Here is a 27,732-nt window from a genome sequence, read left to right on the forward strand (position 1 = left end):
TTACTTAGGTGTACCAGAAATGATCCAACAAAATGTTTTTTTTTTTTAGAAATATCTTCTTCAATAAATGCAGGTTTCGAAAATGTAAACGAAATGGAAAACACTCATTGAAAACATATTTTTAATGCAAGTCGAATATTTAAAATGTTTTAATAAAAAAAAATAAATTTCTAAATTATAAATGTCACTTCGCTTACAAACAAAATTTCATCAACTTTCGTCCAATTCTTTGAGGGAAAATGAACTTTGAATAAAAGATTGCTTAAAAATGTAATTGCTTATAAAAACTTTAAAAATTAACACCCAAATTCAAGAAAAAATAAAAAAGACTATAACTGCTTTATAAATCGAAAATTTGTATGAAAATATCATTTTATAGATCCGTTTTATTTTTTACGAATAAGGCCATAAAATTCCGTCTTTTACCAAATTCTGAGATAAGGCTTTTTCGAACCGCCTTCGAACTTTCACTCAGCCGTCGATTGCATTTATTTTGCATGCACCCATCTTTCTTAAATTTAAACTAAATTACCATGAATCGATTTTTTTTTTTTGAAAATCGTTTAATATGTTTTTCCCCTAATTCAGTTCATCTGCGCTGGCAATTCTTATGTGGATGCTTGTCAGGGGGATTCCGGTGGGCCACTGATGATGCCGATGGTAATTATAAACATTTAATTTCAAGTTTATCTTTATTTTTTATTTTTAAATCGTGTTGCTTGTTAGACACCAATATGCCTGTATGTGTTCATATGTATACGCACCTACATTTTACTGATTCACTAGCTTGAAAGTTCATTGCCATTACCAAACTTCATTAGTGTTTTATTCGAAAGTATTTATTTATTTGGTCATTGTCGTATTCGTTTTTTTACTTTTAAATAAATGTCCATACATACATACATACATATGATAAGTACTTGCTGTTTGTGATTTGCTCTCATTTCCCACAACTTAGCTGGAGAATGGCGCTTATCATTATTACATACTTGGCTTGGTTTCTTACGGTTATGAATGCGCTCGAGCTGGATTTCCTGGAGTTTACACACGTGTGGCTTCCTATTTACCGTGGATTCGCAGTCACATGACTTAACGATGAGTTTAAGATGAGTAAAATTGGTATTAATGCGTTTAATGTAAAAAAATATTTTGAAATTTACTGTATGTAATAAAAATCTGTTTTTAAGTAGAAGTTTTATCACATTTTGTCTTTATATTAAGATATGGGTTCATCTTAGATTCTAATAGCCTTATTCATAAAAGATAAAGTAACTTTTATGTAAATATAATATGTGAAAACGGTTTAGAACAGATGACTTGTTTTCTGAGTATCGAGTCTTGAAGAAAGACGTCAACAAGGCTATCCGGATCCAAAAAATGAAATATTACGCACACAAGTTTAGTGTTGCAGTGGGTTCCAAGCCAAACCTGGCAACAGGTCCGTGAAATAGGCATTCTTGAAGTGCATTCTGCCAAAAATCTTGCCGTATATAACGCACGCACTGAACACAATCCTCACCTCGTCGGAATTCCCTAGCTACTGGAACAAAGTCAAAATAATACCCGTACAGAAGTCAAATGGCGAACGTAGACCGATAGCGATGCTACCGTTTCTTTCGAAGGTCCTTGAGAACTTTAAAAAAAAATTAATGCATTTCTGAGCATATTCTCTTATTACTCTGGTACTCAGTCAGACTTCAGGTCGAAGCGAAGTTGTACCACAACACTACTGAATGTGACCGATGATATCAGACAATAACTGGACGAAAATAACATAACGTTCCATGCTCTTCTAGACCACTCGAAAGCATTTGATTACACTATAACAACCATCGCTTAAGGTGTCTAAAACTCAAACATTTGTTCAATTTCTCGTCTTCAACGCTGAAACTAGTTAACTCGTATCTTTCTGACAGATCTCAAGCTGTATGCATGGGCAATTCTTCGTCCTTCTTTGTGTCCGTAATTAAAGGAGTGCTCCAGGGTTCAGTCCTTGGCCCTCTCGTTATTTGTTCTATATGTCAATGATCTACCTAAACTTATTAAGCATTGTAACATTCACGTGTATGCTGACCACGTCCAAGTGTATCTTAGCTGTCCACGATTTAAGTCTTATCACCGAGTGGGCTAGTCACAATGGTTTTGTTTTAAATCCCAGCAAGTCCCAGTGTATTGCAATTTATAAAAAATACTTTAAACTCTTTGACTTTTGACTAGGGGAAAAAATCTGCCCGTCCCTGGTATAAACGATTTGAAGGACTTGAAGACACTTTTTTCGGCAGTGACACTCTTTTTGCGACTTCGAAAAATTGTCAGCGTTAACACTGATTAAGACGATACGTATGTAAGTATGTTTGTCAACATTCATACATGTTCATATATTAATTTGAGATTGCTTGAGATTACCTAGCTTTCTAGGAGAACTACTGATGTGCTTGCGCTGCCATCGTTTGCAACAACAGCAACAACATTAGCGGCAATAATCAAAACAAAACACAATTTATAAGCAATGTATCTTATATTTAGTTATTACTTGTGTGTGAATGCATAAAGTTATACATACATATGTATGTATGTATGCACATATGTGATCAAATCAGTCGATGAGCTACAGTCAACATTATAGTACTAGAGAATGAAATGTGTCGTATTTAAGCTGAAATCAATTAAAAATAGCTTGCCAGTTTATTTTACATAGATTTCACTTTTATTTCTAATTTTAAAAGGGATCGCTCATTGCAGTAAAATTTATCGACTGCCGCCCAGGATGAGATTGTTTATCGATTACCTGAAGTACAATTTCATAGACCTTTCAAGATGCATCATCTGTATAGCGATGACTCCAAAATGGAACACAGAGTCGGTGGAGACAAATCCATCTGCCCGATTTTCAAGTGCTTTCCAGGCACAAGTATTCGCTATAGCTAAAGGTTTACGTCACAGCGAGCGTGTCGCCACTTTTTCGAATAGTCAGGAGGCCATTAAAACCCTGGCGTCTTTTAAAACATAGTCGAAACTGATCAGGGAGTGTAGGACTCTTTTAAACTCCATAAATTGTTAGCTCGTTCTAGATTTAGTTTGGATCAATGGTCATTGCAAAACTCTCGGAAACGAGGCTGCAGAAAAGTAAGCCAGAGAGGGTTCCACATTGGTCTCGATCGAGTATTGGAACTCACCGTCTAATTGGAACCATATTCAGAAATCGGAACAAAGGTGGCGCATGGCGGCGGCGGATGTCGTATATGCAAACTAATTTGGCTCAGCCACAACCCTGAGAGAACACACAACTTATTACACAAAATCCAGACCTGACGTTGCGCGGCTAGTAGTGATTCTTATTGGGCATTGACCGGTCGGCACGCACGCCAGAAGGTTGGGCATCAGTGGGCCATTTCAACGTCACTCCTATACGTATGTATGAATGTATGTATGTATGTATATAAAACTTCATTAAACAATAACTGAATATTTACATGCTTAGTGTAGCGAACCCATAAAATTTATTTAATCAGAATTCACTCGTACTAAGTCAATTGCAATTACATACTCGAATTAAATATTACTACTGATGTTGTTGTTAATGTATTTTTTTTTGTTTTTGAATTCACGAAGATGCGCTGAGAGAAATGCAATTTGGTGAAGTCCAAACGTATGGGTTTTTTTTTTTTAACAAATCTACAAATAATAATTTTCCGCTGCATTTGCTAATACAAAGTCAATCAGGCACACTGAGTGCAAAATTTTTCATTAGTGTGACTCTAGAATAGTTTGTGCTAATCAAGGTTTAGTATAGCTCCGCTTTTCCGCAAGTATAGTACTCAGCGCGGTTACGGTCCAGTAAATTGTGAATCAATTGCATTTGTTTATCATAAATCGCTGACGAATTTAAAGGGAAGAAAGGCAGCAACAAAAAAAAAAAAAAACAACAATGTGGACCATAAAATATGCAATCGTGCTAATTGTTGTTATATGTGAAACAACTGCGCATCGTTGGATGGCCTATCAAGGTGGGGAACTTTGAGATGTTTAGCTTATGGTTTTAGATACGAAAGTACTTATGTATGTATATACGGACTTTTAGTGCCAACAAATAACGCTTGTCAAACCCCACTTGGCGATTGGGGGATGTGCGTCTCATTGAAATACTGCCAGGAAGTCTTGAGATTGTACGAAAAACTGTCTGTAGATCAAGCGACCAGATATTCGAAGGCGCTACGCAATATTTGCTATAATCGTGTGACTCACGACAACTACCCGATTGTAAGTTTTAATGGCTAATATACACAATCGGTTTGTAAACTTTCATCTTTACATAAATGTGGATCTTTAGCTTTGCTGCACTCGCCCAATCTTCGAAGATACAAATCAAAACGATAATCATATTCTTCCCACCACAACGATGCCAACGTCAGCAGATGAACACCAGCCGACAATAAAAACTACGAGTACAACAACAGTTGCCTCTCAAACGAATAGCGATGATGAACGTTCAGCGTCGAATGACAAAAACTCGCCACCGGAAACTTGTCGAGTGCCACACGATGGCAGCGATGGCACCTGCAAACGTGAGTTGTTTTGCTCTAACGCCCTCTGTGTTTTTATATCTTGCTCGCAGTATGACCAGCTTAAGCTTTCTGATGCTAGATTTAGTATTATTTTATTGTACTAAACTCGGAATTTAAGGTTTAGCGTGGTGGCCTTTTTCTACTGCAAGTATTTTTTTTTGTTTAAGTATTAATTTTATATACATATATATACATATTTTATAAATAAATTACGGGTATGGTATAAGTAAAAAATACTTATCTTTTTGATAGCAAAAACAAAGACCTAAAAGCAGAGAACTTTGTAAAGGCAAATTCGGCCAGAGAGTAATTCGGATAATATTTTTTTTTATACCAGACTGGATTAGTAAGTTCGCTACTTTTTGAACTTCACACTGCTACTCGAACGAAACACTTGAAAAAATCCACGATATGGTAATGAATGAACGAAAAATGAAAGCGTCCGAGTGTGAAAAAGTCGCGTGCATATCAAATGGCTCAATGAATTCGATTTCGAATGACTATGTAGGTATAATAAAACTATTGACACAATTAGTCACAAACGCAATCGTGTTAGAAATTCGAAGGGCTTTTTGGCGCCAAGGAACCGCTTACAGAACGAATTCTTGTCACGTTTATGACCATGGCAAAGCTTTGATTCATCACAGCTTATCGGAGAACAATCATTAATGAAAGCAGAATAGTCTTCACGGGTAAATTAGCACCGAAGGAGGCAAGGTGAAGGTAACTAGGTTAGGCCGAAAGTTTTTGAAGAAGCACGTAGCACGTTTCAAACTGTTTGGAGAGGAAAAGAAACATTCTACAGCCAACTATTAGAAATATCTATTTATTTGGAGAAAAAATTACCGCATTTGACGAAGTAACGAAGTTTACTTCCATCAATCCGCCAGTCGAATGACTTTTGTCGCGATGTAGAGGAAGTACAAAGATACCTATGACACTGCCTCACGTTACGAAGATCCTGTCGACATTCGATCCATCGTCACTTCCTTGAGTGTCTGCCTGAGCTAAGCACAGCTAGCATCGTCGATTTTGTGATATTCATCGGAACGACGAATTTGTTTTCAATTCTAGGACAATGAAATAAATAGAGCCCCACTACTATGGCATCACAATGGAGCCATGACGGCCTCAGAGTAAAACTGCACATAAAGCTTTACAGGCGTACAGCGATTTTTATACCATCACCACTTTATTCAGATATAAATTTTATATTGCGGCCTAAAAAGCTTAATCTGGAGTTCTAACTTAACCCTTACAACGCTGTTTCAGCGACGATAACCTACCTACACCATTCGTCGGAATACGGATTTGAATTTAGCTCCCAGTGATTATCTGTTGTTTTAAGACCTAAATAAATGCGCCTGGGAAAGAACTATGAAATTCTCGTTGTAAGAAACACCTATTTTGGCGATCTCAAGATATCATATTACTAAGAGACTTTACTTCTGCTTCTTCTTCAAGATTAACACGGTAAATGCCTAATGCATTTCTGGCCCAGCCCCATGAAGTACGCCAGTCATTTCTTTTCTATGGCAACTTTTGCTAATTGGAAATACAAGAGACTTGTCTCCAAAAATGAAATCCTCGCTCAAGAATACGTCTAAAAAGTCAGGGACTTATTGAGGCGCTCTCGTAAATACCCCTTCAGCATAAAAGTCCTAATTTCTTGTTAACCGCTTTTTTGCTGCTTCCAACTTTTCCTATTTTTTAAGACAACTCAGCTGCAATAGCTATGATCTGGTCACACTGCTGACAAGCTTTCTCATTTTTATACTCCCTATCGCTCTCTCACTCTACTTATATGCAATAACAATTGATTATTTATACCTATCTTTCGCTCTACCCACCTCTCTGCACCCTTTTAGCATTTCAAACTTGCACCGAACTATTCACACGCGCACAACAAAATCCCACCGATAAGGAATTTCGCAGGCAATTGGAATTGTCGAATGCTATCTGCTTTAGCATCGGCACGAATATTTGTTGTCCGGTGGCGGAGAAAAAAACGGTGCAACGTTCAAATGATGCCGCATGGCATTTGCCATCCGAAGACGAAGGCTGTGGCCTGACGCATCTTTCAACATTGAAAGTTGTAGGCGGTGGTAATAGCAGCATTGGATCTTGGCCATGGATGGCTCTAATCGGCTATGATCGATATAGCTTATCGCCATTTCGCTGTGGTGGCGCATTGATAACAGCACGACACGTACTGACCGCAGCTCACTGCATTTTGAGAGACTTGTGAGTTATTTGTAGTTGCGAGAGATGAAATTGTGATGCTCACAGAACAAATACAGTAACGTTTTTCTTTTTGTTAATTTTTAATTTTTGCAGATCATTTGTACGCTTAGGCGAATATGATTTGAGCACCGAAAGGGAAACCCAACATTTGGACATCGATGTAGTGAAGGTGAGTTGCGTTTAGCATGGGTTAGTTATTTAGCATATATGTAAGTATGTATGTATGAAAGTTAGGTTCGTTAAAGCGCTGTTGAAACTCACCTCAACGTAGGACTCCTTGTGAGACCGCAGAGGATCTGTTTTGTAAAAGTAATTGGTGCTATGAACAATTTTAAGGACTTAAAGATGTTCGTTTATGCTAGATTTTTTGTTTACTATATCTCTTGTATTTATTCGTCGATAAAGTGCATACTTACTTTATAAAAAAAGAGTAACTATAAACTTAAATCCACCAACATTAATACTTATTTCTCTTAAACCAGTCAGTTCGTCATCCAAATTTCGGTGGCAGAGATCGCCGCTATGACATTGCTGTCTTATATCTGGAGAAAAATGTTGATTTTACAGGCAAGTCACGCATAACATTCTAAAATTAAGTATAATTTAATGTCATCAAACTCCGCGCACAGATTTCATTTGCCCCATTTGCTTACCCACATCACAGCAGTTGCGCAGTAAATCCTACATAGGCTATCATCCCTTTGTAGCCGGTTGGGGACGTGTCATGGAAGGAGGGCGCTCATCAAATATACTGCAAGAACTACAAATTGAAGTTATGGATAATTCTGTTTGTCGACGTAGCTATGAAGCGAACAAAAGGCTTGTATCCAATCAACAGTTTGACGATACGGTGGTATGTGCCGGCGATTTAGGTGGCGGACGTGATACGTGTGGCGGTGATTCGGGTGGACCGCTAATGGTGGCGGAGGTGAGTTTTGCGAGAAATGTTAACAAACAAAAATTATCCTATACCTTTTTTTTTAATTTGTTTACATTAGCCATATAAAGGCGTGACACGCTTCTATGCACTCGGCGTGGTCTCATACGGCATTGGTTGCGGGCGCATTGGCATACCAGGCGTTTATACAAATACACAACAGTACATAGATTGGATATTGGAGATGCTGGCGCAGACGTAAATAGTACCCGCCCGCACATGGATGTTGGCCTTAATTTCTAGTTTTTAATTTTAAGTAAGTGGCGCTTTTCAATCTTGGTTGGCTATAAATATTATAGTACTACATATATAGCGGTTGTCCACCTACTAAGTATGCAGGGCGCTAGAGCTTAAGTAATGGTTAACTTAAACTTAAGCAAGCAGTTTCAAGGTGAAGAAGAAATATGGCCAACCGCTTAAGTTTACTAAGCCTGTTGATTTCCGAATAAATGTGCTCTGAAAAAGTCTACTTACATATGTATGTATGTATGTGTACATATGTAAGCATGCATGTACCTATAAAATGCCAATTTTATAGTTACACGTTGCTATATTTCCTTTTTTCCGCGAAACCGCATGCATTGTTTAAGTTTTGTTTTTTTAACTTTTAAATGTAAATATTTTTAACGTAGCTTTGAAAAGTCAGCTCTAAGCGCATTCTAAAAAATGTTAGCTAGAAAAATTAGTTTAAAATAAAAAGAATTTAATTTTATATCTAGTGTTTTAATGAAAATTTATTGAATTTTTTTGGAATTGTTTTTTTAAATTTAAGTTGTATGTTTACGCATGCACTCTAGACCATATCAGAAAAAAAGTACGTAGTTCGCGCCTAAGTCTAAAGTATTTTTGCAAGGCACTCCTTAGTAGCACTCAACCACCAGATCTCAGCTCCTACTACCCTAATATCAGTAAATTAAAGCTCTCTAAAAATCATTAAACTGATAAGGAGGTATTTTGATTATTCCAGCGGAAAAATTATGGCAAAATGTAGGTGTCACCGGAAAATGTAAAAATACGAGCCCTGGGTTCAGCCAAAGAAAAAAGAAATATTTCTCGAAATTGTTTTTCAAACAGACTCAGGGGTGCATGGAAAAACCTTTTTTGTTTACTTATAGGGTGGTACGGTCTAATACACACGGAACACGAACCAATGAAAAAAGATCGATTGTGGGTAACTCCGCATTCATACTGAAAGAGACAGTTCCTTGAAACCCGAGAAATTTGGGCTCAGTTGTGTCTTACATACACTTTCATTTTACATTTTTCCTTCGCTAGACCTTAGAAAAATTTTGAGTTAAAATTTCCATTCCATTTGCCCTCTACAACTGGTGTGGGCGCAGAAGTACTCTCCGAGGTAATTTTGTCTCTAATTCGTGTCAACTACTAACTTTGCTATCATATTCCAAATAAGGGTCCAAATTTGATGTGTATTTTTAGGTACAAGTAAATCATGATATTTTGTTAGATGATATTATCAATGAAAAATCCAAGTACAATCTTCTCCTTAAGCCTCTTAAAAATTTCATTACCTTTCCATTAAAAAAAAATGAGTTTACGTCAAGAATCGTAGGCTGTAGACCTTTTAGAATAGTAAATTTTGCATTTGCACCAATGTGCGGCGACTGAACAAAATCGCCTAACCGCGGTTACAGCGCCAAACAAGAAAAATAATAATAAGCGATGCTGATGAAATTGAATTTAGCCTAATTTTAGTTGGTTTTAAAGCCAATATCTCAGCCATATTTGTGCTTGATTTAATTAAAAATGTAAATCTAGATAAAAAACTGGTGAACTCTAGGTTGTCAATGAGTTAGGAAATACCACACAAAAAAATGGTTTAAGCCATGAACTTGAATTCACTATCGATTTCAAAGGCGCATACATATTCGTACACGTACACACATATTTTATAAGCACGCCACTTTGTTTGAAAACATACATACATATGCACAAACAATGGTACTTACGTCCATACATACTTGAGTAGCTTATCATTGAATTAAGTCTTGCCAAATAATCATGAAGATATGCTGGTAGCAGAAAAAACGAAAGAAAATAAACCGCAAGTATATACACGTATATATGTATGTACATTAGAGTGGACCAATTTCAGGTAGCCTAGGGTCAGATCGTGTTGCATACGGTGATCTACTCTTAACCATAAGTCTCTCTTAACACAAACTGTGTGATATTTTAGAAAATGTTTAATATCTAAATACTTGTAAATGTAAATGCTCAAAATTTTTCTAAGTGTACGATTCCAGATTCCCACCAATTAACTGTCGTAATTACGCTTGGGCGTCTGTGTGAAGAGCTACATATTTTAAGTGTCATCATTTACAAGCAAACAAAATTAATTATTTACTTTAGTAAGCGGCTCTCTCGCTCTCTCCCTCGTTGAAAACACGAATGCGCTAAGAAAAAAAAAACAACAAAAATTTGAAGTACAACTACTTGATCGACTAACTTGTTGACTGCTGATTGTGTTGAACTGGTTGTTTTGCGGTTAACTAACTTTTAAGCGAATCACACTTGAGTCGTTAACAAGTCTATGATATGAATAGAAAAAAAGAGGTAATTAAAATGAAGAAGATGGCACTTAATACACGTGATATATGTACACATATGTATGTACGTACATACAAATTTACATGCCTAACAATTTATGGAACACTTTCGTTTGGGAACGGTTAAAAACACTAAATCTGGTTATTGATTCAATTATAGCGAACACACAATTGTTGGGTTAAGTGAAAAGAGGTACTAAATGGTTTGGGCTTTGTTCATATTTACATATACCTATTTACATAAATATTTATATGGAATATATTATACTTATTTGTTTAAGCTTGATAATTCGAGGGGATCCTTGGCTGTAAGTCTATATTTACTTGCAAACTATATGGACTGTGTACTGTTTGTTGAAATGGCAAAAGCTTTGGTAGTCCCCTTTGTTAATTAATATATTCGCAAAGCTAATAAATATAGTAGAATAGAGTAAGAGAAATCCAAGTTAGTAGAGTAATTCTCAAGTTTAATTAACATTTAACCTCAATTCATAAAAAGAAGAAGAATTCATAAAAGTTGTTAAAGCTTTTTGACTGATTAGGAAATGGATACGACTTCCAAATATTCAAAAAGTAATCTCTTTTAGAAATTTACCACATGTTTGTAAGTGTGAGACACCTATATCGATATGAAAACGGATGGGATTATATATGTACACCTATATGTATATGAAAGGGATGGGATGGAACTACAGCTGGCCTGCCGGAAAAAATCAGTGACAGCCTAAACCTGTACTAGGGACAGAAAAATCATTTAGAATGAGCAAGGACATGTTGATAACTTGGTCAGGCGGTACTTCAATTCTCCTTGTTTCCGCGTATGCCATTCTTCTATTGTCAGTAATAAGATTGCACGCCCTCTACGAGCTCATCCAATTTGTCAATCCACCAAGTGCTTTTCATCAGCGGAGTAGAATATTATTAAGTCTTAGCTTTTAGTTCTTAGAGGAACAAACCTATGTCTTCCAATAGAAGTAAAATATTTAGGAGTAATTCTGTATAGGACTATAGGACTATACTGAACTGAGAACTCAAAGAATTTGAGTAGAGTCTGAGAATATTTTAAAAAACTTGGGTTCCCGGTTTTAGTGCTGTGAAGGCTGAAGAAAAACATAAATACTAGATTTACTTCCTTTGGAACTAAATATTTCACAGGAACCAATAAACACGATGTGTAAGTTAAATATTATTGGCAAAATGGGAGAGAAATATCGATTGCTATTGCGTAGGCTGTGGCTGACTAGTTAGAGGTGCGTACTATCATTCCGTAGAACCTGATTTAGATTTAAGCAAGTCTACCTTCTAGAGAGAAATGAAGCGGTCAAGAATACCTTGTATTAGAAGATACGACCATGGCTTTACGGCCGATCCAAGACCAAAAAAGTAACCAACACTGAACTAGATAGCATATAAAGGAACAAATTCAGATTAATTTATGCATTGAGTATGGAGGGCTTCGCAATCGGATAATTTTGCAAATCGTACTTCTGCGGTGGTAGCTATACTTCTCTAAAGGTCCTGGAAAGGCTCCTCATTCAAGAATATAAGTTAATGCTACATGGATTCTTTCACGAAGTGAAACAAGTCTGAGCTTACATTTTATATGGGAGCAAACACTGGGATCTTCAGAATTCCAAACTGAATTACTGTGGTTTTGCGATTTAATCAGTGGAATTAGAGTTATTTATCGCTCCGGGGTTTTGCGCGAATTATCAGTTGGATGCAAGACCTAATGAACAACGGACACAAGGACCGTTTATGCCGACTTATAACTAACAAATCAACTAAGTTATTTTTCTAATTTGTTGCTACAAGCGTTTATTTCTTGCCTTATTGGCCAAGTTTCGCCTGTTATTCTGGACTTCATATTTCCATTGTGTTCGTGAGAGTCCCTCTCTTTGGTTGTCCCACTTTTGTATAACAAAACTGGGCGCCATTTTTGGCTTAGATGTAGAACGGCTCTCGAAGATTCATTAGGGAGTCAAAGACGTTTTTTGAGGAATCAAACTTATGTGTAATATTTCCTTTGTTTCTGTTTGGTTGAAGGAGTTCGATAGGAATCTATGCAATGACGTCTGCAAAAATGAAAATTCTATGGCCTTGTGCCTTTCTATTCCGTAATTTGTTTTGTAAAGCACCCTATCTCTATAAAGTGCTAACCTACTAAGTACATACATATATCTCCAGCAGTGAATACGGAACCCAGCTTCAGTTGCCAAGGTTATCATTGATTATATATTTTTAGTGGTCTCCGCACTTGTCACAGATCGCATCTATCATTGACTTAGATTTATGAAAACCCAATTTGTTCTCACATTCAAATGGGTCCAGATCTGCATCTTATATTTCAAAAAACATACTTATTTCAGTGTAGATTTGTAACGCAAATGGAGTCTGTTCCACACAGTGTGGGAGCAAATATTCTGTCCTCAACTATGGTACGTCTAGACGTAGAAATAATTATTGCTGAAGCCATTAATTTTCTCTTTCTAAATAGTTTCTAGAACGATGAAAAAGTTTGCTTTAATTACTCAACGTTTCATTGGAAATCTAAAAAAATACATTTTAGCTGTAATTATGTTTAATTACAGTCGAGTATTTATTACACACTGTATTATTAAAAAAAAAAAACAAAATAGCGGCAAAAACTCTTTTTATGAAATTTGTTAACAAGTCAGCTTAGAAGTATTCTCCCTTTCGCAACCATATTTACTTAAGTTTTATCATTTGATTTACTTTTGATATGTCAACAAAGTTGATTCAAGCAGCATTCTTGGAAAAAGCGTTTTTGCACGCAATGTCGACAAAAATGAATAACAAAAAAGCTTATAAAAAACTGAACTACCTTGAAACGCAAATCCGTAAATAATTTGGAATATCCGCATAAACGGATGCCAAGCTGGCGCAAATAAAAACTGCAATTGCAGCACAACTTTGGTGTTCAGCATTTATGCTACATATTTAATACTATTACTGTTGCTATTGCTGCCCACAACTCGATGATATAATTTTAGCATTTTACTATTTATGCAGCCGCAAAACGGCGTTGACACAGTTGATGACACACTGGTCACTGGTTTCGAATGCCGGACACGATTATTGATTTTATTTTAATTTGTAATGCTCAAAGAATTTTAAATGTGAGAATTTATTAAGCAATTCAGAGTATATAAATGCATATACGTCATTTTCCGACAACAAATTCTCAAAGTGATTCAATTGACCAAATAATGCTCGTTGTATTATTTTTCATGCAGTGCAATATTAGAACTTTCTATTGAATTGCATGGGAAGGTGAATTACATGTTAAACTAGATTAAATTTTAATCATAGCATGTAAGGACGTCAAGTCAGCGGCTGTATTTAAAATAGTAGGTGTAAATGTACAGCCCAGAGAAAAGGATGGTCCTATAATACAAAAGTATTGAAATAGAAAAATTTTAAGAAATCTTCTCCTTTAAACTATTGAAAGAGACGACCTTCTTTATTGTAGTCGTGTGCTTTTTTATGCCATTTTTGTATATATTTTACTCCACTGTTGTAAATATTGTTACCAGCAGACGCGTAAAAAACATCTATATTTATTTTTATTTTTTATTGCTAGGTGGCAACGCTATTAAAAAAAAAAAAAAATTTACTTTTATACTAATGTGTATAATAATACTTTCAACATGCGTACGTAATGCGTATATAAATACTTTTAATTTCTGAAAGATGGCAACTCCATTTAATGAAATTGAATATGGCCATAAATGCCTTCCCTTTAGTATCCATGCCATATTGTTTAACCCAAATTACTTACTGAGTTTAATTTTTCACAGGTGGCAACACTGTTCAAAAATATTCTAGTTCGAAACTTTTTTGCACTACTTTTTTTGGCTATATATTTTCTAAAGATATTTTACTTTGTCGGATAACAAAGGTTCTTATTTAGGTCCTCCAGCGTTCTATTTCTTCTTAAAAATGTTTTTAATTTTTTCTTAAAGAAATCTTATATATGGTAGTTGAATGGATCTTAGTAAGAGCTTTGGGGAAAGATGGGTACACAATTCAACTGAGCGTAAAGAAAACTATTCAATGGCCTTTACCAATTTTTAACCTTTACCAGTTAATAATAGAGAAAATGTAATCCCAACAGATTAAAATTATATAGAGCTCGTACCGGCTATAAATTAAAAAAAAAAAAACAAGATACAAAAAAAAAAATTAACCAAATATTAAATTTCACTTAAATATTTCAGCCAGAAAAGTGGTTACTTCAGCTTTTTATTTAATTTTTTTTTAGACGAGCCATAATTTCATTGATATTTTTAAATTAAGATACATACCTTAAAAACTGAAACAAAAAAAAAATCGTAAAAAACTCAAAATAAAACTCCAACGATACCGAAATGTCCCAAAATAATACATAAAAGACCGCGACAAAATCACAAACACGACACCACGACAGTCGGGTCTACGTAACCGGAACGACCTAGATTTATATCTGGCCAAGGACTGTCACTCCAGCAACACTCCCCAAAAAGTCTTTGGGGAATTTGTATGCTGCTACAACAACAACAACAAAATCACAAAAAGTCGTTAAAAAACTCGAAGTGTCCCTAAGGAATCTAGATTTTTTTTTAATTCACAGAAATTGTTTAAAACCGCAAATTCGTGAAAATCTAAAAAATTTACAAAAAAGCCAAAATATCCCAAAGAAGTCTCCACGAATTCTGAAAAAGAATTTTTTTTAACCGACTTCAAAAAAAGGAGGAGGTTATCAATTTGCAAATATTTTTTTTTATGTATGTTACCGCATAACTTTGGACTACGTTAACCGACTTCTAAACGTTTTTTTTTTAAGGAAAGGTACCTCAGAGGTGTTCCCATACTAATTTGGTTTAGATCCGATCATTGAATCATAAAGAAATTGACGGTACTTTTAAATTTTTAAAATTTATTTTTATATTTTATATGCGAATTGAATTCGTTCATGTTTTTTGCTTAAAACTTACTTGTCTTAAATTCTAAAAATCCCAACTGGCAAAAGTTGCTAAGAATCTCAAAAAGAACTAAAAGAGTCCTGCAGAATTAGCTCCAAAAAGTTTTCAATAACTGAAAATATCTCGAAGAAACGCAATAGAAATTGAAAGGCCCCACAGGAGTTCTGCGAAAATCAAAAAAAAAAAAAAATGGAAAAGTCCCGAAAAAACTGCAGCCCGCAAAAGTTACAAAAAAAAAAAAACACGAAAAATCCCGAAGGAATTTCGAAAGGCGCAAAAAAGGTTACGAAAAAACTGAAATTCCAAGAAGCACTCCCGAAAATTTTCGAAGAAAACCCCAAAAAATCTGAAAAGCCACAAATCATTTTCTTTTTTTTTATCAACGCCAATTAATACAAAGCACAAAATTATAATTCAAAATAAAAAATATAATAACATATACGAAAATTGGTCACATAATGCACTCACTCAGAAAAATTTATTTTTGGTATGAATTTTATGAAAGCTATAAATAAGTTTATCTATTTCTTTTTTTCAAATACTGTTATGTATAGCATAGCATATGTAAAATTACTTATACATTCGTGTATTCTTATGTGAATATGAGCGAAAATAATTTCTCTAGTTTCTCATAGTAACTGTACACAATAGAATTTAAATACCAGCGTATTTGCTTGTCTCTGGGGTATTTTTTTGTGTTGCCTAATAACTGTAATTACTAGATACGGTTACTTCCCAAGATGTGCGCGCCGCTGCTGCAGAGCAAGTTCGTGCTTTCAGTCTTCCGTTTGTTGTGGAGAGTAGAATACACGCAATGAATGCCTTCGTCATAGTTCTCGCGCTCTTGAAATCAAGTGTAAGCAGAGCAATTTTGCTATAATTTAAACTAAACAAAATTTGAATATTCTCAATGTTAATTTCAATATTAAACAATTCATATTTGTAGTTTCCTTAAGTGGCAAGTGAGTTTGTTGGCAAGTGATTTTATTTTCCATCGTTAGCATTGCTAATTTTGACCAAACTCTCACAAGAAATCCCCGTTTAGCTGGGCGGTTAAGTGAAATACATGCTAAATTATGCATTAATTTCAAGTTATTAATAAAGTTGTCATTCATTAACTTCGCACAATTTTATGCTTGTATATACATGTGCATGTATGTAAGTAAATACATTCATACACCCTTAATCGCTCGTGTTGTGTTTCATGTAACCGGCTACTGTCTGGACTGGACACTGGCTGTGTTACTAAATAACTGATGACGGCTCATACACGACACATGTACAAATATGCATTGTAAATATAAACCGGCTGGCAGTTTGTTTATGCGAATGCTGTTGAATGGTTTGTGTAAAAATGATTCGCTGAAAACTTAGTTAGCTGAAAAATTAGCAGTTTTGCGCTATGTGAAGATTCGTTTGTGATATTCGTAAACAGTTTCGATTTGAGCGCGTACATAGAAAGAAGCTAGCATTCGACAAGCTTATCGGCATATCGCGTCATCAAGACAAAAAGTGAAGAATTGACAAAATTTAAAATTACATAAATCATATAATAAATAATTCGTGTACGAGTGATGGTGTGAATTAGAAAATTAAAGAAAGAAAAAATTGTAGTGAAGCTGCAGGATTTTTCAAACCTCAATTAGTGCATAAAAGTTTCGAAATTGCTATAAGATGAGAACTTCTATAGCTCTATTGGCATTTGCTTTTGCCATACTGCCAGCGGTTTACTCACAAGGTAGGTTGGAAATGTAAGGCAAACAAAAAAAAAAAAAAACAAATCACGCGCATGTAATTTAAAATAAACATTTAATTTAAATTTCGCTAAGTCTTGGAATATTGTGTGAAAATTTTTAGCGGTAGTAGTGTAAATATGTATGAGTAAACTTTTGAATATTCAAATAAAATCATGAAGAAAATGCAAGTCAGAAAATGGCATTAAAAGTCAACTATTTAATATTGATTTTATTGAATAAATATTTACATATGTAAAATAAAGTCATTTGTCACCAGTGTGATTAAATATATGAAACAAGTTCTACTACAAAATCAGTAAATAGGAACAATCTTAAATATACGGAACGGTAAAAAATTACCTTTGTAAAAATAACACAGACTCAAAAGTTTAAACTTTTTTTTATAAATACTATTGAAGTTTTCATCAAATGAAGCCATAGTCCAGAATGTATGAGTTTTGTTTTATTCGCACTCAAAGGTTAAGGGGTCATAGAACGACCTTGTACCACAAAAACGAAATCTTAAAAAGGCAGGGCACAGTGGTTCAAAATTGGCATTTTGTGTTCACAATTCACTGCAGCCTTAATTTTTCACTCAATTAATTTAATTAATTTTTTTTTTAATGAAAGCTATTCAAATTTGCAAAAGGTTAATTGAGCCCGATTTTTGAATTTTTGTAATCAATTAGTTAATTCGATTTAATTAAAAAAAATTAGTTTTTAATCATTAATCATTTGGTGATAAATTAATTTATTCTGGAATTTTCCTGTGCACAGAAGGCCAGTTAATCGGGTATGGCAAGGTCATTTGTCCTCAACAATCTAAGCAATTTGGTGTGCATTTTTATTAAGATCTATTCTAAGAGACGTTATTCAAACTAGGTATTAATAACCCCCTGTACATTTGTGAAGGCTTGTAAAAATCACCAATTTATGTGTTACTAATAAGAATAACAATATTTTTTTTTTTATATATTATCTGTTTTTTATAAGCGTGAAAAACAAAATAACAAACTGGTGTTTGGTTTCAAATTCGGACAAACTAGACCGATTAATCAGATGTTCTTTTTAATTGGATTAGCGATTAACGATTAAAATTAATTAATCGTAACCACAACCGATGATTAATGATTAAAAAAAAAATTTAATAATTAATCGTGCAGCTGATTACGATTAATTAATTTTAATCGTCAATCGCGATTAACATTTTAATAGCTAAATTTTAATCATTTATCAGATTAACATTTTGCGAAAACAGGTTTTTTATAAAGTTTTTTTTGGCGCAAAGTGCAGAAAGAGTAGCAAATTTTTGAAGAAAATCGCTTCTCCTGTTCCAGTTAATAAATGTTATATAATAAAACTAGTTTAAAACAATTGTAGAGTTCTCAGAAATTGAAAAAAATTTAAAAATTTTCATCAAAGCTAACTAGTTTTTTTGCATTTTATAAAAATTTTGGGTATGAAGTGCAGTGAGTGCAAGTTCCAAGTGGCTAAGAGTTCGCGTTGAATTTTTAATAATATGACAAACGCTATTATTTCCAATTTAGCACGCAGCTGTTATTAAAAATCAATGCGACCTCTTAGCTACATTCAAATTGCAATTTGTTATACTAAAATTTAATTATCTATAAAACTGCATACGCAATATTTTTTTAAAAACATTTTTTTTTTAATTTCTGTGAAATTTTTGAAACGGGATAGTGTAATTTTTTTTTAGAATCGCTACTTTTGCTCCATTTTGCACTAAAAAATTTAATACAAACAAATAAAAATTCAAAAACCAATTAGTCGCCTGCAAATTTTATTAGCTTTAATTAAAAAAAGAGAATGAAATGGAGTAAAAAAAATGAAGGCTCCAGTGAGTTGTGAACACCAAATGCCAGTTTTGAACCACTGTGCAGCGCTTTGATGACATAGAAAAAGTGGTTTCCTTTAAAATTCTTTCTGTAAAAGATGATATTCATTCCAATTCACTTCTGTTGGGTTATTTAATGATCTGCTAGAAAGTTTGCTGCAGTTTTTATAGTAGCTATTTTAGTTTCCCGCGTTTATGATCATTTAATTAAGCTGGCTGGTATTCATATACTACGAATATACAAAAGCATACAAAAGCGTATGAGAGTATTTAATTTAACCGCTGCTGGTCTTAATTTAATTTCCAGAAGCTACTTTTTATGTGCATTAAATATCAATTTTGGTAAAATACTGCACAAGTACATACATACACTCATGACACTTAGTATTTCGTATGCAAGTTTTGTAAACCAGTTGGCGGTCAGTTGATGGCCCGAATTCAAGGTCATGAATATTCGGGCGTGCAAAAAAAAATATACATATACATATATATAAATACATGAATAGGAATATGAGAGTTGAAAATACAAAAAATTAAATAAATCAATAATATACTATACTCAGGAGATATTTGTTTAAAGCCTTGACAATGAATTGAAATTAAACAAAGTGCTTAGTGATAGATTGAGCGATAATTGTAGACATATATGTACTTAGGAGACTACTCGTATTTACCCGTACAAACAGGGGCGCACCCAGGAATATATTTTAGGGGGGGGTTTTATATTTCTGAAGATATATCACCGGAAAATACTGAAAATTTGCTTCAGATAATACCCTCTTTAAAATACATTTATGCAAGTTTTATGTACAGTATGTAATAAATAAATAAACGTTTTAAAATTCATAAACTGCACTTTATTTACGGATAAACAGAACTCAAACGCTTTTAACCGACTTCAAAAAAAGGGAGGTTATCATCTCGCCGGAATACATAACTTTGGACCACGTGAACCGTTTTCAATAATCCTTTTTTTTATTAGAAAGATAGTACCTCAAGGTTCGTCCCGTAATTTGTTTTAGAGATCCGATGATTGGATCATGAAGAAATTAACGGTACCCCTAAATTTGAATATGAGAATTGAAGTCGGTTGTGTTCTTTCCTTAAAAACTACTTGTTTAATAAAAAGTTCTATAAACTCAAGATGCGCTCAACTTTCAAAAGTACCTAATCAAAAATTTTAAGAGTCAGTAAAAATAAATTTATTGATTCCATGAATTTTTGCACTTCTATGTTAATTTTTTCGATTTCTGGTTTTCGATAGAGATGGTTATTTTTCACGATTGTTAATTTTTTTTTAATATTTCAAATACCGCAAAAATTAACTGAACTCTCAAGAAAAACGAAAAATTCATATTAAACGACGGACGAGAAATGGAAAAGAAATATTCTTCTACCAAAATTTCTTAAATCAATTTGCAGCTCTCAAGAAATAAAAGCTCGTATATTTTCGCGCTTTTTCAAGCAACAGAAATTATAATAAATATTTCTTATAATTTCCTTGAGAGCTGGATTCTTAGCTTTAAGATACATATTGTATTTGAGGCTATTAGCTTTAGGGGGGGGTTTGAACCCCAAAACCCACCCCTTGTGTGCGCTAATGCATACAAATGTATGTATATGTGGCAGGAGCGGATCGAGAGTGAACCGCAGTTTATCTTGGAGATGCGCCGGTGTAGACAGCCTCTCTATCGGCAACTGGGTTTCTTCTCAATTTTCTTCTAAATTGAATTGGACTTGAACGTTACTTTTGAAGTCAAGATTTACTTACTAACATTTAGTTACTCTGCGTCATTTCCAATTGTATTTTGTTAATGGTGAACCTCTTCCTGAAGTGCCTGGTCCTCCCCAGTAAAGACTCTCTCGCATCTCGTTTATAGACTTGATGGATTTATGGTCGACTGGCTGTAAGTGAACCTTTTATTACTATCCCAGTGCACCTTATTTTTCAGTAGCCTTATCAATTGATGTTAGTTTAGCCTAAGACGAAAATTCACAGATCCTCGTATTTCCAGATGATCAGAAAGTACATTAATGACAATGCCTTTTATAGTACTTGGGACCATTGGCGATACACTTGTCCCTTCTTAAAAGATCTAATTACTCCAATATGCAATGGGAATAGTAAGATCGTCAAGGCTGAAGTTATGGATGAAGACGATTGTTCATAATTCACCATTCCATTTACTATTACAATTTAGAGCTCTATCAATTTATTATTTTTTCCACAGGCCAGTATAACTGCGTCACACCGGAAAACTACTACGGTTTTTGCGTGCAACTACAATATTGTCCACAAATAGCGAATGTATTCAACGTACGCAATCGCAATCAAGCCGAACGCTATGTTATAGCATCTCAGCGTTCTTGTGGCACACGCAGTGTTAACGGCAATCCACTGGTATGTTAGATAATGTTTGGCACAAAGAAAAGTAAATAAAAAATTCTAATTATTTACAAAATGATTTTAGGTTTGCTGCTCACGGCCAGTTAATCCAGCGCCGCAGCCACAGCCGCAGCCGCAGCCACAGCCGCAGCCGCAGCCACAACCACAACCGCAGCCACAACCACAACCGCAGCCACAGCCTATTACGGAACGACTGACAAATCCTTTCCTACCCACCGTACCTTCAACTACTTCGGCACCAGTTATAATACAACCGAGACCAGCAACCAATCAACCACTTCAGATCTCAACTTCTCGTCCCACAGCAACAACGAGTACAACAGAGGCGCCAAGAGAAGTTGTAGATCGTGCATCTGGACAGGAATGTGTTGATCCAAGATTACGACGCGGTGTTTGTACTGGTAAGTACTTAAGAAGTTAAATATAGAGCATATCCGTTCTCCAAAGGAAGCATAGTTTAGTCAACTTAACATTAACTTGATTCTGATATGCTTCAGTTCGAAGAGTTCAGATGTTTGTAGCCCCACGAACCGCATAAATACCCCAACGCTGAATTACAATCAAAAAGTTTGCCTATCCGGTAATATATGGAAGGATTAGCTGCGACTGAGTAAAGACCTCCAATAATGGCTTGATAGAGAAGTTATTGAAAGCCCTCGATATGCCGCGAAAAACCTTCGAGTGTGTATTTCCCGGAATGTTAGCCTTTTCTTTCCGCAACTCCAACCTATAAAAAGCTGTCTTTGTTTGTTTACTCTTCGCACAAGCATGTTTACCGCTCTGGGAACTTGGAATCTGCAACGCGCTGGTAGGGTTTGCCAACAATCTCCTTCGAAATCGGATCATAAACTGAGAACTAGGAATTTCTCGTATTAAAAAGTACCCCACGATGAGGGGTAAAAATTGATGGCTTTCTCACTGCTATAATGTGATACGATTCCTAGTCATGATATCTACATTTGCACTGACAGTAAGGCGTCTTTTAAATCTCTGGGAAAAATGGCGCTGACCTCAAATATAGTCGCTAAATGCCAGCGATCTCTCAGCCATTCCGCACACGCATTGCCTGGTTAACTGACCATTGAAACGGTACTGCCTGATACAGAATAAGAGATACTCTTGGCACCCCTCTTCAAACATGAAAATTTTTACAGCCATAGATGCTCAATGTACTAAGTTTCTACTTAGTCTAAGGAGGCAGGACCTTCGTATAGTAACTGGAGTTATCACCGGGTATTGGCTGATTTTACTACACGCAGCCGGACTGGGTGAACCCTGGAACGACTACTGCAGAAGCTGCATGGATGAGTACGAAGAAGAAACCATCCAATATCTTTTTTGCAATTGCCCGACTCTATCAAAACGAACAGTAAAAGCGCTTTGCGGTTATTCTTCAATGCTATCAATGACCTAAAAGTAATAGATGATGGAACCTTATGCACGTTCTTGATAAGCACCGGGGAACGGGGATAAATTCAAACCTCCTGCGGTATTACGAAGAAATCGGAGTCCAAGTGTGTCAACATAGCACTGCCGCCCAACCTAAATTACTTACGGAAATATTTTTATCTCCCGATATTTGGTTCGGTAGAATTATCTCTTCAATCTATTCATATTTAAGTCTAAAAAAGACTCTCAAATGTTTTCAGTAAACATGGGGTTAGGCGTAGTCTGTTGTATGCCAGAAATGACTGCCTCCACCGAGTGTTCATTTAATTTTCTTGAAGGCAGCAAAAGTTGTGCCCACTGAGAGACTTCAAAAGATTTCCTACACCTCTGATTGACAGTTGGAGAGCAGTACAACTGCCAAATAGCAGATAATAATTTTGACCATAAAAGTGCAGACCCCGAGTGACAGAGCCCACGAGTTGCAAAAGAGCTGTTGAATTGGCCCAACTGTCCAACATTCAGGACTAATTGCGGCGAGTGAATATTTTTGAAGTGATTATTTGGATTCTAGCTTTATCTAAAAACTATTTGCTTTTGACTTTCTACCGGACCTATTATCTGTATATAATTCCCATACGAATAACACTTTTCATTTCCCTCTTTTTAGCCATCTCCAGTTGCCCACAATTGATTACAGAACTCTATGCGAAATCGAATGATCCTGAATTTGCTGATTATTTACGTGCCTCAAATCGCAATTGTGGCGGTGCTGGTTCTGTTGCTTGCTGTCCGACAACAGACAAAGCCGTCACAAATGCGCCAGTGATAATACACAATTCTGACGAGGTGCCAACACGTCCACTAACTTTGGAGGAGGGTTGCGGTCATACATCGAATTCTTATAAGAAAATTGTTGGTGGAGAAGTGAGTAAGAAGGGTGCATGGCCATGGGCAGCACTGCTAGCCTATCCAGATGGTTCTTCAGCTTCACCATTCAAATGTGGCGGCACGCTGGTGACAGCACGACATGTGATTACCGCCGCACATTGCATACGGAATGATCTGTAAGTGAAAGAAAATGGGCGGGAAGTATGAACAAATTACTGACTTATTTCTTTATCTATTTTTTTTTTTAGCGCCTATGTACGTTTGGGTGAACACGATTTGAGTACCGACACGGAGACGCGACACGAGGATATAAATATTGTGCGGGTAAGTGGTGGGGGGTGAAATATTTTTTATGTAAAGCGGTGGGTTTAAGTTTCAATAGACGTTATTGTTCATAGTATTTAATTCAATATTTTATAAGCGAAATCCAAATTCCAACTGTAGCTATACAAGAATGTTTGGTCTTCCCCTCCTAAGACATACCTCCGAATTCGTCATAGAAGATCTTTTTATTGCGTTCATCACATACATCCTCATTGTGTGACCTTACTTAGCATTCATTTTTAAAGCTTACTTACACTGAGGGAAATAATGCATAGTAAAAATGAATACTTTATATTTGATTATCGTTTAAAAATGTTCGTATTTAAAAATAATATTTTCATACAAAATTTATTACGCACGTATTTGACTGTTCACATCTGAGTATGTATGTATATGTAAGTGTACATACGCACCCCAAGCATGCAGAGCGCCGCTCTGAGAACGGCGACAACACACACATACATACATAGTACAAATCGTGTGCTGTGGTGTTGATGGATATTCAACAGTTGAAAGCGAATTTATATGCCTGGGTGTAGCTGAGTGCGCAAAGATGCTTGCCACAAGTCGTTGATATCCGGAGATGGTCGGGTTCGAATTCCACTGCCGGCAACATGCAAATTAAATTTTTTTTTTTAGTTTTTGTCTTGATTATTCACTCGCGGATGCTTTTTCAGTATGAACGAGGTCATTTTAATATGCGCGTAATTGAATTGAATATTTACCAATATACAGTACTTTCGTTGACGTTTATAGTAAGACCAATTACGTTTCTATTTCATTTTAATATTTTTTCCCCTCAGTGTAGTCTTTACGATTCACAAATCCGTCTAAGCCCTTTAATCTCGAATATATTTACGATAAATACATCGACAAACAATTCGATAAATGTATCAATTAATACGGTTATCATTATCGGACGTCAAGAAGTACCGACTTATCGTTATCGATAAAAAAGTCGGTATTATTGTTAAAAGAACTAATATTTAGCGTATTACTTATGGAAGTGATATCGATTAGTATATTTTTGGCCATGATTTTGAAAGTTGCTTTAGTCATTTCTCTCTTCTTTTATATATCTGATCGGCTACTTCTAACCAAATGCTTCTGTTAATATTTTTATCGTCATAATTTATCGGCAAAATCTCATACCTTTGGTTGATGAAGTTGAATGAATTACCATTCGGGTTTCAATTGCAGGTGGTCACTTAAGCACAAAAGCTGTGAAGTAACTTGGGCCACTTTCCAAATTATAGGCACATTTATGAGCATCGACACTGCTATATAAAACTATACCGATAAATATATTGTTAAAAGATTAATTATGAAGCGATATGCCTATCGAAATTTTACCAATTAGTATGTACAACTATCAGCATTAGATAATATTACCATTCAAATTGATATCGTCATATATATCGATAAAAATGTATGAAGTCGGTAAAAATGTCGCTCCATAAGCCATTACTAAATTTTTAAGCATATCGAGCCCTAACCGCCAAAATAACGTAAGTGGCATTTTTTTCAAAATTTTCTTTTTGATGCAGAAATATTCCTAGAGCATCTAGATGCATTTCTGCATCAAAAATGTCGCTTACGTTATTTTGGCGGTTAAGGCTCGATATAAAAATCAGTGACTTTCAAATTGATATCGATAAAATATCGATAAGCAGTTGAATAACATTGATAGAAGTAATAATTTCGAGCGCTGTATCTACCAAAATTGTATCGACTACTGCATTTATCAGCATCGAATATCAAAAATCACTGACATTTCAATTAATATAAATACATTGAAAAACAATTGGATAAAATCGGCAAAAATCAATAGCATTACATCTATCGAAATTGTACCCATTAATACATTTACAAGCACAAATTTAGAAGATAAATTGAGATTTTAATCGATGTCGATAAATATATCGATACAAAATTCATAATATCAGTAAAAGAATCAACTAGTCGAAAGAAATTCGATTAATAGACTTATTATTCGTGAAATCGATATAACCGATAGCACTATCAGTGAAATTGTTAATATAGATCGAGCAAATAGACATGTATTAATATCAGGGACCGTGACGGTTATAATCTTAATAATAAACATCACTACTAACTATTAAAATTGAATTTATATTTTGCTGATTAAATTTCACTTTTATTTTATAATTTTTATTTTTTCAAGAACAATCGTCTTATTATTATATTTTCGATCAAGTTCCTTATTTTTGATTTTTTTCGATCGTATTAAAACCGTTATTTTCAGATTTGAATTTTTGTTTATAAAAGATTTAAACCGATAGAAAGATTGAAAAAAATAAGAATCCAAAATAACGATTTTTTTATAGAAAAAATAAAAATCACCACAAAATAATGATTAAATTAGTCTGAAAAAAATAAAAATCCCAATTTAAGCTTATTCTTGGTTGGAAAAAATATAAATAAAAAAATAGGGATTTTGCAATGATCTAAAAATATAAATCTTGATATAGAACCGTTACTTTCGATCTCAAATTGATATCGATAAAAAAATATAGATAAGCCGGAAAATTGCAATACATCGTTAGTTTTTCCAACTATAAGTTATGGATTAACATACTGATAAATCTATAAATAAATTAATCGATAGTTGCATCTATTACGAGGAGTATTTTCCAAATTCTTAAACTAATTTTTGAATTGTTTGATTCTCTTTTTTTTTTGTAGAAAGAAGCACATCCACAGTACAACAGACGTAATGGCAAGTCGGATGTGGCTTTACTTTGGCTCGAACGCAACGTACAGTTCCGCGACACCATTTCACCAATCTGTCTCCCCACTACACAATCGCTTCGCACAAAATCCTACGTAAATTATACACCTTTCGTTGTGGGCTGGGGCAAAACCATGGAGGGTGGTATTTCGGCGACCGTCTTGCAGGAGTTGCAAATACCGATTTTCAAAAATGATGTCTGCGAAAATAGCTACCGTCGCATCAATCGCCTAGTATCGCAGGATCAATTCGATTCAGGTGTACTATGCGCAGGCGTGCTCTCTGGCGGCAAAGATACATGCCAAGGTGACTCTGGTGGGCCATTGATGATACCAGAGGTAAATTAAGTGACCATTTAAACTTAAACTAAAAACGATGTATTACAGTTTGATTTTATTTCGTCTACACAGTCTTATAAAGGTGACTTCCGCTACTATTTGATCGGTGTAGTCTCGTATGGTGTGGGTTGTGCGCGACCAGAAGTGCCTGGTGTATACTCGAGTGTGCAACACTATGTCGATTGGATATTGGAGAAGATTGCTGATACAACATGAGATTTAAATTATTATTATTTTTTTTTAAATATTTATTTAAGTTATTATATTTTTGGTTTTAATTTCGAAATGCCTAAATGTGCTAATGGTTTTTAAATGAGTAAGAAGTCATACTTTAATTCTTTTTTAATAAAGAAACAAATAAAATAAAATAGAATCGAAATAAACAAATGTTTTGGGGGTTTTATTATTTTTTAAAAATGTCAAATAAGGAAGTAATGAATTTTATTCACAGTATGAATATTATATTTTTAAAACCACTCACTTGTGACCTTTCTATAAATTTTTGGTTTCTCCAAATAAACTGTTGAGTAATCATATGCAAATTATTATTTGTCTCCCAGCTTAATTTTTACTTTATTTTTATGCGAAGCACGCTTAATTCAATTTTGTCGTAAAATTCGATCAAAAGCGCCTACTGAATTTAGAATGCTTACATATATGTATTAATTCCATATTGAACATTTTTGATGAGTTTAATCGACGCAATAAATTAATTTGTTGCATTTTTATTGATGCACTTTTATGG

At 34.7% G+C, this 27,732-nt stretch overlaps 2 protein-coding genes across 2 annotated transcripts in view; both read left to right on the top strand.

The window, feature by feature from the left end:
• Positions 1-1,123, top strand: part of LOC118747195 (phenoloxidase-activating enzyme-like) — an 8,870-nt gene extending 7,747 nt beyond the window's left edge. The window contains exons 6-7 of the mRNA XM_036481184.1: positions 589-660; positions 959-1,123. Coding sequence (XP_036337077.1) covers positions 589-660; positions 959-1,093 — 207 coding nt within the window. The 3' untranslated portion in view covers positions 1,094-1,123. The remainder of the gene's footprint in view (positions 1-588; positions 661-958) is intronic.
• Positions 1,124-3,793: 2,670 nt separating this feature from the next.
• Positions 3,794-27,335, top strand: LOC118747196. Its single transcript, XM_036481185.1, has 16 exons — positions 3,794-4,007; positions 4,082-4,260; positions 4,331-4,565; positions 6,434-6,809; positions 6,903-6,978; positions 7,292-7,376; positions 7,439-7,737; positions 7,808-7,944; positions 16,245-16,260; positions 16,955-17,036; positions 21,121-21,290; positions 21,361-21,697; positions 23,353-23,749; positions 23,822-23,897; positions 26,604-26,987; positions 27,060-27,335. Exons 1-16 carry the CDS (start codon positions 3,929-3,931, stop codon positions 27,201-27,203), a joined length of 3,072 nt encoding a protein of 1,023 aa, XP_036337078.1. The 5' UTR covers positions 3,794-3,928; the 3' UTR covers positions 27,204-27,335.
• Positions 27,336-27,732: the final 397 nt, after the last annotated feature.

This window comes from Rhagoletis pomonella, unplaced genomic scaffold, assembly GCF_013731165.1.
Source record: "Rhagoletis pomonella isolate Grant_MI unplaced genomic scaffold, Rhpom_1.0 Rhpom_scaffold_00011, whole genome shotgun sequence".
NCBI lineage: Eukaryota > Metazoa > Arthropoda > Insecta > Diptera > Tephritidae > Rhagoletis > Rhagoletis pomonella.